This window comes from Centroberyx gerrardi, chromosome 17, assembly GCF_048128805.1.
Source record: "Centroberyx gerrardi isolate f3 chromosome 17, fCenGer3.hap1.cur.20231027, whole genome shotgun sequence".
Lineage (NCBI taxonomy): Eukaryota > Metazoa > Chordata > Actinopteri > Beryciformes > Berycidae > Centroberyx > Centroberyx gerrardi.
The window spans coordinates 10327028-10340700 of record NC_136013.1 but is presented as its reverse complement, the minus strand read 5'-3'; the positions used below and the strand labels follow the sequence as shown (position 1 = coordinate 10340700).

General features: G+C 45.0%; 1 protein-coding gene across 1 annotated transcript in view; it reads left to right on the top strand.

The window, feature by feature from the left end:
- aqr (aquarius intron-binding spliceosomal factor) overlaps window positions 1-11971 on the top strand; it is a 53328-nt gene extending 41357 nt beyond the window's left edge. The window contains exons 32-36 of the mRNA XM_071902201.2: window positions 448-618; window positions 5552-5637; window positions 9030-9204; window positions 10593-10703; window positions 11483-11971. Of these exons, the coding sequence (XP_071758302.1) occupies window positions 448-618; window positions 5552-5637; window positions 9030-9204; window positions 10593-10703; window positions 11483-11758 (819 nt within the window). The 3' untranslated portion in view covers window positions 11759-11971. The remainder of the gene's footprint in view (window positions 1-447; window positions 619-5551; window positions 5638-9029; window positions 9205-10592; window positions 10704-11482) is intronic.
- The last annotated feature ends 1702 nt before the right edge of the window (window positions 11972-13673 follow it).

The window sequence follows — 13673 nt, the reverse complement described above, 5'->3', positions numbered from 1 at the left end:
GGCTTTTTATCTGGCTGAGAAGTCAAACACATGACAGGCGAGAGAGGGAGAGGTGAGAGTACAAGAGAATGAGAGGGGCATGGTATCAAGGTGCAGCTGGCTAGAGAGACCTGTATATTTGGGTGATTCAGCCTAGCGCTCCTCTTAGCAATGTTTGATTCACTATACTGAACTATACTGGCAGGTGATAGGTTCGCTGAGGTCATGCTTCCCCGTGGTTCAGATGCAGGCCAGTGGGTTTGAAATACACCCAAACGTATTATACACACACCAGGCAGCTGCCAGAAAGACTTCTGTGGTCCCTCTCATCACAACTCTCCCAACCTTCAGCTCCGTCTCTCTCGATACTCATTTGCGATACACCTATAGCTTTATTGGTATCAAATTGGCTATTCATCAGATTATGATAATGTGACTGACTCGCTCCTTTTCTCTCTCCCTGTGAAGAACCTGGGAGAGGCGGAGTATTCTGTGGCTCTGTACATGTACATGCGTCTGCTGGGCTACCCTGCAGACCGCATCAGCATTCTCACCACCTACAACGGACAGAAACATCTGATCAGAGACGTCATCAACCAGCGCTGTGCTGGCAATCCCTTCTTCGCACAGCCTAATAAGGTAAGGACACACATGCACGGGCTGGTATACTCCACTCAAACAATGCACACAGGTACACGCAATTGTTGTTTAAAACAACCCATTGAACCCCCATGAAATTTAAATCGGAGCAATCAGAGAAAATTTCATCTGATTAAAAGGAAATATGGTTAGATTGTGGCATGGTAACTGATTATACAGTGTTCAATAAGGGGGCTAAACAAATCTAAATAAAAAAGTCAGTACATATAATGGCAAACAAATGATTCTCATCACCACACATAAGTTTTTGTACCAGTAATGTACCACAAGCACGGTTAGTTTTGTTTTTTGTTTTTTTTCCTAGTAAGCATTCCTGCTCTGTCTGATCTCCATGCAGTCCCTTGCTTTACACCTCAAATAAAACAAGGAGATAGTCTTTAATGCACCTGAAGAAGTACCTAAAATGTACTTAATGTACATATCGACATAAACCCATTCCCTGTAGCTTTCTAACATCGAAAAACACATACTGACACGCGCGCACATACACACTCCTAACCCCTCTTGAGAGTCACACATTTCTTCTCCTGTCAGGCAGGCATCCAAACTCCCAACAGACGTGTTTTCACTTCATACAGTGTGTAGCATTCAGACAGACTAGTGTAGCTAAAACATACAGAACACACATGCACACAAAACACATGCTCTTCACACCTCCAGATGTCAGCTGCAGTCTCCAAGCGTTACCACCCAACCTCCTATATCCTCCGTTGCGCCAAGAGAGAAATTCACAGCTCTCAATTCTCACAAGACTCACACACACTCGCATCACACACACACACACACACACACATTCTTCTCTCCCTGTACCATGTAAATAAGTTTGTACCTTTTAAACTTTCCCAACTGTCCTTATTCTTACTAGTGTGACAGATCCCCCTTGAATGTATTGGATCAACATGATTCCAGCAGGGTGGAAAATGAATATTAGTGGCTCATGAAGGTTTTTGATTCAGTCTCCACTGTTAAAGGCAAAATTATATTTTCACCCGAGTTTCCAGTGTCCAGCAGCATCAAATCATGAGACTATCAGGACAGCAGCAGGTCATAAGACTCACGTGGAGCTGGATATTTTCTACCCTCGGTCTCCAACAGTTTACTTACCAGCCTGCTGCATTCCTCTGTAAATCAAACTCATTGAGGTGTGTATGTGAGTGTGTGTGTAAGGGTGTGTGTGTTTGAGAGAAGGATTTATAATGAGTGTGTACCGTGCATACTGTGAGTGTGGGTGTAAACTCTGCTCTGTTCATCCCTGAAGGATACTGTTAGGTTGTCTTCATCCTGCCCACGTTACTCCCCCCACCCCCCAACTCTCTCTCCTTTTCTCTTTCCTTCCTTTACGCTGTGTGTTAAGGCAGCAGCCCGCTGGCACAGTCACGTCCCTATTCTCCTGTTTGTACTGCTAAATGCTTTTACCCACTAGCCTCAGTTTGTGCTTCCCTCTCTCTTCCCTCACTTTCTAAACCCACATTCTCTCTCCTTTCTTTGCTCTCTGTCTCTTAGTCATTATGCATGTCCAGTACTGACTTGACTGGGGTGACATGCTGTTGAGATTTTGCTGAGAAGAAAGATAGCCAGAGAGAGAGATGAGAAGGAGGGAGGGGCTCTTTTGGGAAAATGCTGAGCAGCTGAAAGGTCATGGAGTTGGGCATTTGGTCCACAGTGCGTCTGACAGCATGTCACGATGGCTAAAACCAAGCAAATGTCAGCAGCAGGCCCACTCCACTGTGATGACTTTAATTAGACAGAGAAGGAGAGGAAGGCCAGTTAGCACCAGCCACAGTCCCATACCCAAATAAGCACACAAGGCCAAGCTGTCTGCTGGATCTCGCAGTCAACAGTTTGCATACAGTTATGCTCTTATGCATCTTTAATGGGGTTTGTTTTTTAGTTTACAGTGGCAATTTTAGAAGCGAAGCCTGTTGAGTTTCCTTTCTATTGGTGCTATATTTGAAACACCGGGGTAGCGTTTCTTCTTCCAGGTCGTTACCCAAGCAAAGCCAAGCTATTGCTTCTGTTGTTCCCACCCCAATTCTCCACCCAGTCCCTATGGGACTGGGTCTCTAGTTAGTGAGAATGCACCACAACAGATTTGAGGAGAGAGGGATAAAGGGTGAGAAGTGGAGGGAAGGGTATGCAAGTTGAAGCTTTTGCTGAAATCAGTCCACCTTCTGTCTCTCTCTCTCTCTCTCTCTCTCTCTCTCTCTCTCTCTCTCTCTCTCTCTCTCTCTCTCTCTCTCTCTCTCTCTCTCTCTTCTCTCTCTCTCTCTCTCTCTCTCTCACACACATGCTCCCCTCATCCCTTCTGCGGAGGTCCTTCATTTTCTGAAAGCAATATCCTCTGTAACAACAGGAAATGAAGTCCAGCAGTGTGACAGGAAACAGGGACACTCTTATAGCTAGACGTGCTCATATAGATGGTGAGCATGTCTCGGCGTGTTCCAGCATGCCTTTTCCAATGGAGATCGAAGCCTGTGACCAAAAGCCGGGTATGAAGTGACAAGAAACAAGAGGCTGACATTAGACTGTTAAGTCTGTGAGCCCCGAGAGCCTCTTGTGAAAAATGGAACAATCAGGCAATCCGACTTCTGCACCTCCCAGAGCATAATGGCCATGAATAAGACATAGTGGGATGGATAGAGTGAGTAAGAAAAAGAAAGAAAGAGAGGAGAGATCCAGGGTTGAATTTTTCAACTGTGAGGCCATCTGCTGAGAGACAGTGTGTCATTGTCTCCGTGACAATGAGGAGGAAGAGGGGAAGGTGGAAGAAAATGACTCTCCCTCAGTCAGATGGCTTCTATTAGCAAGACCCAGGGTTGGATAGGTGTGTGTGTGTGTGTGTGTGCGTGTACATGTATGCATGCTCACGCCGCATTCTTTCCTATGCGAGTACGTGTGCTCTCGTGTGTGTTTGTGTGCTTGTATCCACAGACATGTATCGGCCACAATGACATGACCTCTGCAATTCACTCCCTGGAAGATTTCACATAAATAACTAAACACCATGCAAAATGCTATGCCTTGGGGAGATTCTCTATCTGGGCCTCATTCTTGCTCTCTATGGGCTAAGAATAACTCACTCTCCTATGCACCTCTCTTCTGAAAAACAAGTTGCACTGTTTTGTCTTAAACCATGTGGCATATTTAGCCTCCTCAGTCTACAGTTAGTAGACTACGCCATCGGAGGGTTGGTTGGAGTGTGTGTCTGTGTACGCAGTTGCATGCGCCGGTGTGGATGCGTGCATGCATTCGTACCTATGTGTCTGAATGCATGTCTGAGTTGGTATGTGCATGAGACCACATGGTGAACAAGATGGGGGTCCTCCCAGTCTTTGTCGGTGGCTATTTGACTCGAACAGACAGACCTCATGCTATTGTAAAACCGACATATTGTTGCCTCTGGTGCTGCACCTGTTCTACATGGCAACAGGGAGACATAAATAAATATTGGGCTACTTCCTCATTAGCCCCCATCTCTCTCATACACACACACACACTCTCTCTCCCCGCACTCCCTTCCCATTTACCCATAAGGGGGTTTATAGAGGTTTGGCAAGGGGAGTTCCAGGGTCACTGAATGTTGCATTAGACCAGTGGGCGGTAACCACAGCCACGGGATGATTTATTTAGCACGGTTGGTTCATTGGTTGGTTGCTGTGGTCCTAGGGCAGTTTGGCTTCTTGATGTTAGCTGCTGTCCTATTGATCCACTCTAGAGAGAGGAAAGAGGAGGCCATTCTCTTTCCGGTGGCTTTTGGGGTTTTCTAGAGGTTTTCTATGGTTTGGCCCATATAGCTAAAAGCTGTAGTGTATTTGCCATTATGACAAATTACATCGATTCAAGCAGGTTTTATGACATGTTTTCTTCATGTTCATCTCTATTTCAATCTAGGTTTATCCTATATTAAACATAACCCTTTTAGAGGTTTAGGCTAACAGTAGGCATCTTTACTTTGTTGCCACCACATTAAAGATGGATAGCTAATCTAGGCTATATTCACTTGAGAAGAGGGAACTAATGTTTTTACACTGTTAATATGGGTTTTAAATGGTTAACCCCGGTGGTTGCAAGACAGAGCTTGTGAGTCCTCTTGAGACCTTATTACACAAATGCAGTCTCTGCTAATGGCCTGTGTACAGATGTTGACATATTTCAGCCTATGTAGGCTGTAGGCAGAGGTCCATGCCACAAAGAAGCACTAGCATATGTTATTGGTTCCGTTTTTACAGGGGTTGCATCTCATTGGCTTTCTCGGCTTTACATCTATTCAAGTGCGACTACAGTATGTTGGCTCTATTATGTAAGGTGTAACAACACTGACGAACCCTCAACACAGCTCTTTTCTTCATCAGAGGGGGCTGTGGGAATAAGTATGCTTCTCAGCAGGACAGGATTACCAGGGAATAAAAGCAAATTGGCTGACACAAGTTTCCTTTTGCTTTGAGAAAATCCCACAGAGCCGTTTCCCCTCCGTTCTCCGTCTCTCTGAAATAATTTCTGATCCAGTGAAGCAGCGAGGCCCCCAGAGCCATGGCACTGAGTCTCGGGGACCCAGGTAAGCGGCTAGCGGAGGCAAATGCCCTCTAAGCCGCATTAACCCCGCTGGCTGCCCATGTGGCCCACAGCGATAACGGCAATAACAACAAAACGCAGCCGCTGCCGCTCATCTCTCTCCCCCCCCCACCCCAAAAAAACACACACCGGCATCTCATATTTTCAGATGTAAAGCGGTCTCGTTCATGCTGCTAAACGTTTCAGCTAAATCCCTCCACCTACCTAAAATGCACACACTCATTTACTTTGCAAAGCATATCGGCTAGCATAGCTTAGTGTTAGTGTATCTTTGGTATGCATTTGTGCATGCGTGTATTTGTATGGCTGTGTGTTTAATAATGTCTGTGTGTCTGCGTAGGTGACAACAGTGGACAGGTTCCAGGGTCAGCAAAACGACTACATCATCCTCTCACTGGTCCGCACCAAAGCCGTGGGACACCTGAGGTAAGCACTCCAACGCACGCCAAGTAGAAACACTTACCCCGGCCCATAATACACATGCCTTGCAGGAGCCACTACCCAAATATGCTTGTCTCGTAGGAACCATGCCTAGGATATTCATTCCTCAGGGAAACAACACAGCAAAAGTACAGACACGCTCCCTCTTGAGACAGCTACTCTCAGGAGGCTTTCTCTTTTTGTCATGTGTAACTGTGAAGTTTGCTGGGAAAAAAAAAAGTTACTGCTCTATCTTGAAGTCTGCATGAGCTTAATTTCACAGTCGAGGGGGATGAAGGCAGCTTCGGGACTGCGGTAAAGAGAGGAGCGTGTCTTTGGAGCTACCCGGTATTTTTTTGTCCGGGTTAAAAGAAATCATTGTGCTGTGATGATTGGGGTGAGAATATCGAACAAAGAGTTGCGCTCTGATCAAAGGCAAACCATAGAACAGACTACTACAGGCTTTAAGAGGCATGTTGGTTAGCCATACTGCAGCGGTAGGTTTGATGTCTTTTCATTCCATGTCCCATTGCTCGCCGCTTTCCTCAACTTTATTCCCTTCCTTGCCTCTCTTCTTAGTCTTCTGCTCTCTCTCCTTATCTCTCTCTCTCTCTCCCTCCTCCTTCTCTGTTCTCCATTGAACTGATGTGTAGTGAAAAGGCCTTTCATTCCTAGGCTGCCATGAGATCCTGATGAGTTCTTCACACTTAATATGCTGCATGTTTTAATACCAGACAATTGAGGCCAAACTCTTCCACAGTACTTAGGCTGTCCATGCTGGTCCCCTGGCTCTGATGTACAGTGGCTGCTGGTGGAATTGTACTCCTCACCACTCCATCACAGCTCTATTGCCAAAGCATTCACCCGGCCTCACATCGGGAACCCTGCAAATGGAGCCTTAGCCCGATTAATAAGTCATTCCTTTTGTAGCCTGGCACGCGCCCCCGCACCCCACCCACACCCCCTGTTCATTTCTAGCCGGCAGAGAAAACACATTAAAAACTCCATTTTGTTTTTTTCCTCATCTCGCAGATAAAGCTATGAATTGATGGTGTTGGGCGTGAGAAGTGCAGCGGGCCACAGAGAGCGGTACTTTATCTTGCTGGCAGCGCCTCCTCTCCTCTCCGGCATCATTCATTTGATCTTGTCTTACACTGGATATTACACCCTGCCTAGTACACATTTTATTCTCAGCCCACTCTACATGGGATGGTTGTCAAAAGCATCCCGATCATGATGTGTGCTAGAGTTCCAGTTATTCACTGAAGGTTCATGCAACATTAGAGCTTCTATTCTCCTCGATAAGGACTTTTATCAGTAAAAGCAAGATAATTACTTGGTTACATATTACAGGGTTTTTTTTATCCAAGTTCAATGTTTTTGATTAGTAACAAAGTAATTAAATGACCATGAAGTAGTTTGTAACATGGCTGTATAGGATCCATTTATGACTTTTTTTTTTTTTTATCTCGGTGTCCCTGACACTTCTGAATGGGCGGCTGAATGGTTGGGAAAGCAGTGATTCATGGGAAATTCCTGTGCTGTCCCTTGTGTTTTGCCCCTCACTGGGATCACTCTGGCGCACCACTGAGTCCTACCTCACAGTCCTCCTCCTCCTGCCCCCCCTCCCCTCCTCTTCCCACCCCTCTCCCCATGGCAATCTGCTGCCGTGACAACCACGGGGGACGCAGCTGACCATATGACGAGCTGACCCTCGCTTTGACAGGAGAAGCATTCCTGCTGATACACACAGGCACACTCACATGCAGGAGCACACTCTTTGACAGGGATGCGCGTACACCGATCCAGACACACTCTGACATGTGCACGCACTCGCATGTGGGGACACACACACACACGTGCACGCACACAGACTATCCGTCCACTTTGCCCTGTAATGTCACGGAACAACCCAGGTGGGCGTCTCTCAACAGAGCCATGTCCGTAGGCTATCGTGCTTCACGATTGGTTCATATCTTCTCAAGCTCTGTGCTCATTGGTTGTCAGCTGTTGTGGTTTGTCTCTGTGGAAATGTTCTGCTGTGGAGTTCCTCTCCTGTACTATGCATCCTCCAGAGCTTTAAATTTACAGTGATTTTGACACACACCTACATGCTATAGGCTCCACATGTTAACTCACTCTTAAATCCTACACATTATTTTCCATAAACCCTTTTTTTCGACATATTCATGGCACACATCATGCATATTGCAAGGATTAATCTTCTTAATCTCATGCTCCGCTCATGTCATCTCCACGTTCCACGTTTTTGGCTGTGTATGTGTGTTCATAAGTAAGCGCATACAAGTATTATTGTGAGCCAAATGCTTGTACATCAAACCAAAGACTGTTTTGAATCTCGCCAGAGCCGCTTGAGCAAGCCAAAGACTCTTCCTTCCCCCTCAAATGCCGCATTCCATGCTCAGAGGATCTGCATCAGTCAAGCTGCTTTTGTCTCACAGATTTATTGGCCAGATAAACGGTCAAATGTTGTGTAGCTCAAATATGTTGCCAGTACAAACACCTAAAACACACAATATAAAAATTTATTTCATCTCAGAACAGGTTGAAAGGTACCACCTCTATTCTTTTTTTATTGAATGCGAGCCACATTTTTGTGGCTGTATGAAGCTTTGCTAATGTTTCCCCCTCTCTTACTCCATGTGTATTGTATACAATTTTAATCACGATAGAGTACAATATGTAGACAATGCACACCATGAGAATAGAGTTGCCTAAGGTGGAATCAGTTCTTCTCACACAACGCCCTGTAGCTTAACTCGGGGCTTTCCAGGGGTTAAAATTAGAATTAAATTCAGTGTTAACCATGTATCTTTATCAGGTTGCTTAAATGAGGCATATAGGCCTGCAGCGCATTCCTGTGTCATGGGAGCAGCCAGTAAACTATATTTTATTAAACACTTTGGCTATTACAGCTAGCCAAGCAGGGTTCCTCCTTTCTCCAGGAAATGACTCCTCTGCCTCTAATCCTTTAATTCTACTGAATGGCAACAAACAGTAGCCTATCTGCCCTCTTGTGCACTCTTCCATCTCTCCCTCTCTTTGTCTGCCTTGTTTATCCCTGCCCTCTGCCTTTCACTCCTGTATCACCCTCTCATTTTTTATATTTCTCCCCCTCACCTATTGCTGCTTATCCTTCACTAAACCCCTCTCCTCCTACACTCTGCCTTTTTCCTTCCACTCCAATCTTTTTTACTTGTTCCTTCCGCTCTGATCCCTTCGCTTCAGTTTTTATTATTTTTCCCCCGCTCTTGATTTCTTCTCCTCTTCTGATCTCATATTTTCCACCCCCCACCGCAGCCTCTTCTGTTTGCTTGATGTTGTTTTTTTTTCCCTGTATCAAACCAATTTTCACCTTTTCCCCTATCTCTCCATAGGGATGTGAGGCGTCTGGTGGTAGCCATGTCTAGAGCCAGGCTGGGTCTGTACATCTTTGCCCGGGTCTCCCTGTTCCAGAACTGCTTTGAGCTAACTCCTGCCTTCAACCAGCTCACTGCCAGGCCACTGCAGCTGCACATCAGACCGCACGAATACTACAACCAGGAACAGCCTGTGAGTAGACACACACACACACACACACACACACACACACGGAGCGAGAGAGAGACAGACTGACTTGTTTCTTGAAGCACAATAATCTTCTACTCCATTAAATTGTGCTGATTGTTGGGTACTCAAACTCAGCATTTGCAGGCAAGAACCCACCTTATTTTCCCACATGTTCCACACCAGTGCCCATTTTCATAACACTGTTGTGCTCTTCTACACCCCTCCACGTCATCGCTGCCACGGCCCCCTGTCCCTGTCTAATCCTGCCTCTATATTCTGAATGGAATCTTCATTCCCTTTGGCCCTCGCTGGTCTCAAGTCTTAGTGCAGCTTTGCCCATAGGCTCCGGTCTGTTAACAGCATTCTGCAGGGGCCATCTGCTAGCTGGGGAAACACAGGCCTGGCTATAATTAACCCCCGAAGGTCAGAAGGCAAAGCCACTCTCCCAAATCCCGCCAGGCCAGCATGAGACGGCCGCTGTCTGGTCACTGTGTCTCACTGACTGGCGTGCGTGGAAACAGGGGTGTCTAAAATACCCCATAGCTTCTGACACTTCCTCTGACTCTAAAGTGTTCATTCCCATGGGGGACAGCTCTTTTGGGCACACACATGCGGCCCCTGCTTAGCCAGTCTATCTGGAGTCAGTAAGCCTCTGCTGCATGTACCCAGATGCAGATTTAAAGTCAGAATTTTTCTGGTCACACTCAAACAGAACTATTATAGGCTATTTAACAATGCTGATCCGGAACCAGTTATAAAGGCAAAGGGTAACACTACTACAAAATGCTCCATATGCATATTTATACAGTATATTTACAGCAGTATTGGACAGACAGTAAAACATGATGTCTTATCACCGGCAGTCATTGGGAAGCACTTTAAAGCACTTCCCCTTTGATAGTTTCACAGCAATAAAACCACAGACAGTTTAGTTTTACAATACTGCAGTGCATTCACATCCACATGATGCCCAATGGGCCGCTGTGATTTGAGCATATTACCTCTGTATTTAGGAGGCAACAGCCCAGCAGAATGAATATTCTCCTTGCCTCCCTCAGAAGTTTAGCCTATATGGCTCCGTCTGCATACTAATTCGATCAAATTACAAGTTCTGCATCCTCGACTCCTTTTGATGGTGCGTGACCATTGATAGTTTGAGACAGCGAGTGGGAGATTTGTTTTGAATTAACAAGCGGGTGGTGAGCAAGTAAATTGTAATTTCTCTTCACGTTTTTTCCTCAGATCAATAGTTTACAAGGGGGACGCCTTTAAGAATTCCTGCTAACAAGACAGATAACAATTCTCCATTATCCCTCCCTTCACATTGCCTCCTGGATACAACTTTAACCATCTTTCACTTCTGTTTTTTCCTCTTTCTTTCTTTCCTTCAGAGAGAGGCTTCTGGTCAGCCAGACCGACCAGTCAAGAACATGCCGGAGATGGCCAACCTGGTGTATAATATGTACATGCACATGATCCAGAGCACCCAGAAGTACAGACAGGTACAAAACCTTTGATAACCATCTGTCTCATATACACAGTGACTACCATAGTATAGTGTATCAAAGAAAAGATATACTGCTGTATTGTACTGATGATTCAAGGCAACCAGCAGTACAGATACTGTAGCTGTGTCACAATGCTCTGCAATAAGATCTACTGTTTCATCTAGGGTAGCTCCTTTTGTACAATACACCTGAGACAATTTAAAACTGATGTTCCTACTGTGCTGACTACACACACACACACACACGCACGCACACACTGACACACTAACAAACGTACTCCCAACAGTTTTCGAGCCCTCTTACTATACGGTAAGCAATGGAGCAGCTTTAAAAGCTGTCACCCTCTCTCCCTGGTAGCTATTTTGGTATTTTTAACCTTTAAAACTTTAATGCAGCACAGGAAATAGGTCAGATGTAAGAGAATTGTTTTAGTTGTGCACGTGGAGAATTAACAGGCCACAAGCCTAGCACATTACATGTGGAGCTCAAATGATTTTTAACCTCCACTCAGGGTCACACATTGGCACTTGTGCAAACATAAGAGAGGATTATGGCATGATAAGGGAGGAAAAGGGAAAAGTAAGATGGAGGGGAGAGAGATGTTTTTATTATCTGAACTACTTTGCCTTCAGTATAGAATTTTTCCCAATAAAATACACCTATATTAGATTTTTTTTGGATGAATATAATATCACAATTAAAAGTGCAAATATTTTTTCCCTTACATTTTGTATCTTTTTCCTTTCCCTCTGTTGCTCACCCTCTATGTACAGCAACAGCAGAAGCTGGCTCTGCCGCCGCAGCAGACCAAGACAGAGGCTGTAGTCCAGGAAGAAGCAGCTAGCTCTGGGGAGCCGCAGGAAGAGACCCCCATGGAGCAGGAAAACGCAGGAGGGGAGCCAAGCTCAGAGCCAAACACGACCGAGCGGGAGGGAAACCAGGAGACGGAGGGAAACCAGGAGACAGAGGATCGTGCTAAGATGCCAGAGCATCCCGGAAGAGACAGCGACAGCGATGGGGAGGACAGTGGAGAGGAGCAACAGCCATAGAGCGCCTTCGCTGTAGCTCATCATATGGGCCTCAGTTACGAGTGTCTAACTGGACTGTCCTTTAGAGAAAGAGATAATTAGTGTGGAGTCAGTGATTTTTAGATTTGTTTTCTACTGAAGCCATGAAGATACAGGGAAATCTTGAGGATAATGTTTCATTCAATTTTTTCTAAAATACTTTGTAACCATTAATACTTTTTTATTAAAAAAAAAAAAAAAAAAAGGAAATGATCAATCTTAACTGTAGTCTGTGATATATTTTACTATATGTGCATTTGAAAAGCTTCTCCCTCTCTCTCTCTCTCACTCACACACACACACACACACACACACACACACAGACAAATACAATGTATAGTAATCGTGTTTAAGCCTTGTTAAAATCTCTCTGTCATGATACTTTAGTTCATTCATCCGCTTCCCTCCCCCTCTTTAAGCACAACTGGAATCTGACAATCTGATTGGCTCAGCTTATAGCAGCTACACAAGCTGCTACTAAGCTGCATTTGTAGGTCAGTTACTCAGCCCAAAGGCCACTGTGCTGGGGGGTTTTGAACCTGCACTCTATGGATGCACACAGTCACTCAATCAGCACTCCATTCATAACTTTGTGTACTGTACATAAGAGTACAGCAAAATTGTTGATATTTGCTGGATCAGTGTTAGCGTTGATGTTTGACCGTTGAATTCAGACATAATTTCAGTATTAATGTTTGTATTAACATCAAAATGGCCAGTTGAATGCAGGTCGTACCTGTGGATGGTGGGCTCCAGCCTGGGCCTTGTATTGGTAATTTCCACATGGCTCCTCTTACCATGAAGAGGCAGAATAGTCTACAGCCTGCAGGCGGAAACACAGACTGGAAATCTAGTCATTATCATGCACCAGAGGTTAGTTGTTGTTACATCATACCTCAGGCAGGCTAGTCCACAACCCCCCACTGTCTGAGAGAACAGGTCAGCCGCGCGTGCAGCTGCTCCACCCTGGGCAGTCTAAAGACCTGATGGAGAACCATGTGTTGATAGATGTGAGGAGACACACATTTGATGCATTCAGTCAATGTGGAGCCGTGTAATGTCCATTTTTCTATCTTTTCTGAGACCAGGCCACTTTGGGTGGAGGTCCATATGAGTATTTCTGACTAGTACTTCTTTCTCTCTCAGCCAACGTAAGGATTAGAATGAGAGGCCAGACAACAGATATTTTCAGTCAGTTTTCTAGTGTTGGCTTTGCTGCATCTGTCAATTATTGACAGGCTTAAGATTTGGCATCAAGCCTACAAGTGTATATGTGACAATTATGTCATATAACCCTGAAATATTTAATATCAACTTCATTCAAGAGTCAATCATTGTATGACAACAACCATTATTATGGTAAACTTGTACATAACTATAACACTGATGTCCATGAAGTTCCCAGTATCTATCGCAAATTGGTTGTGAGTGTTCTCTAAACTATGCAGAAACCCGTGACAGCAACCATGCTTTTACTTGAGTCACATGAATGTCTGTATTGTGTAATATCCTCCCTCTGGTGAGCCTTCCAATTGCTAAATTTCTGTTTCCTACTAGTTGACCTCTTGAGTATTCAGTTGCCTGTGGTGCCTTGTTGTAACAAATTAAAGCTAACTGGTGGGAAGTGGCTACTGCTCACACAGATGATCTCTGGAAGCCTGAAGCAGGAACTGGGAGACTGGAAGAAATAGCTACAAGCAAGAAAAGAGAACAGGCTCTCACTTTCTCCAGAACTCATCACTGCTGAAGGTGAACATGTCTTTTATACTCACACGACAGGTATTCATTAGGTTAATAGCTACTTTGCAAAGCTCTCTCCTCTAACCATTGCTATGGGCTGATGTGTCGCGGAGACTAACTGCATGCAGTAAAACTGTCAATGTACATTTGTTCATGA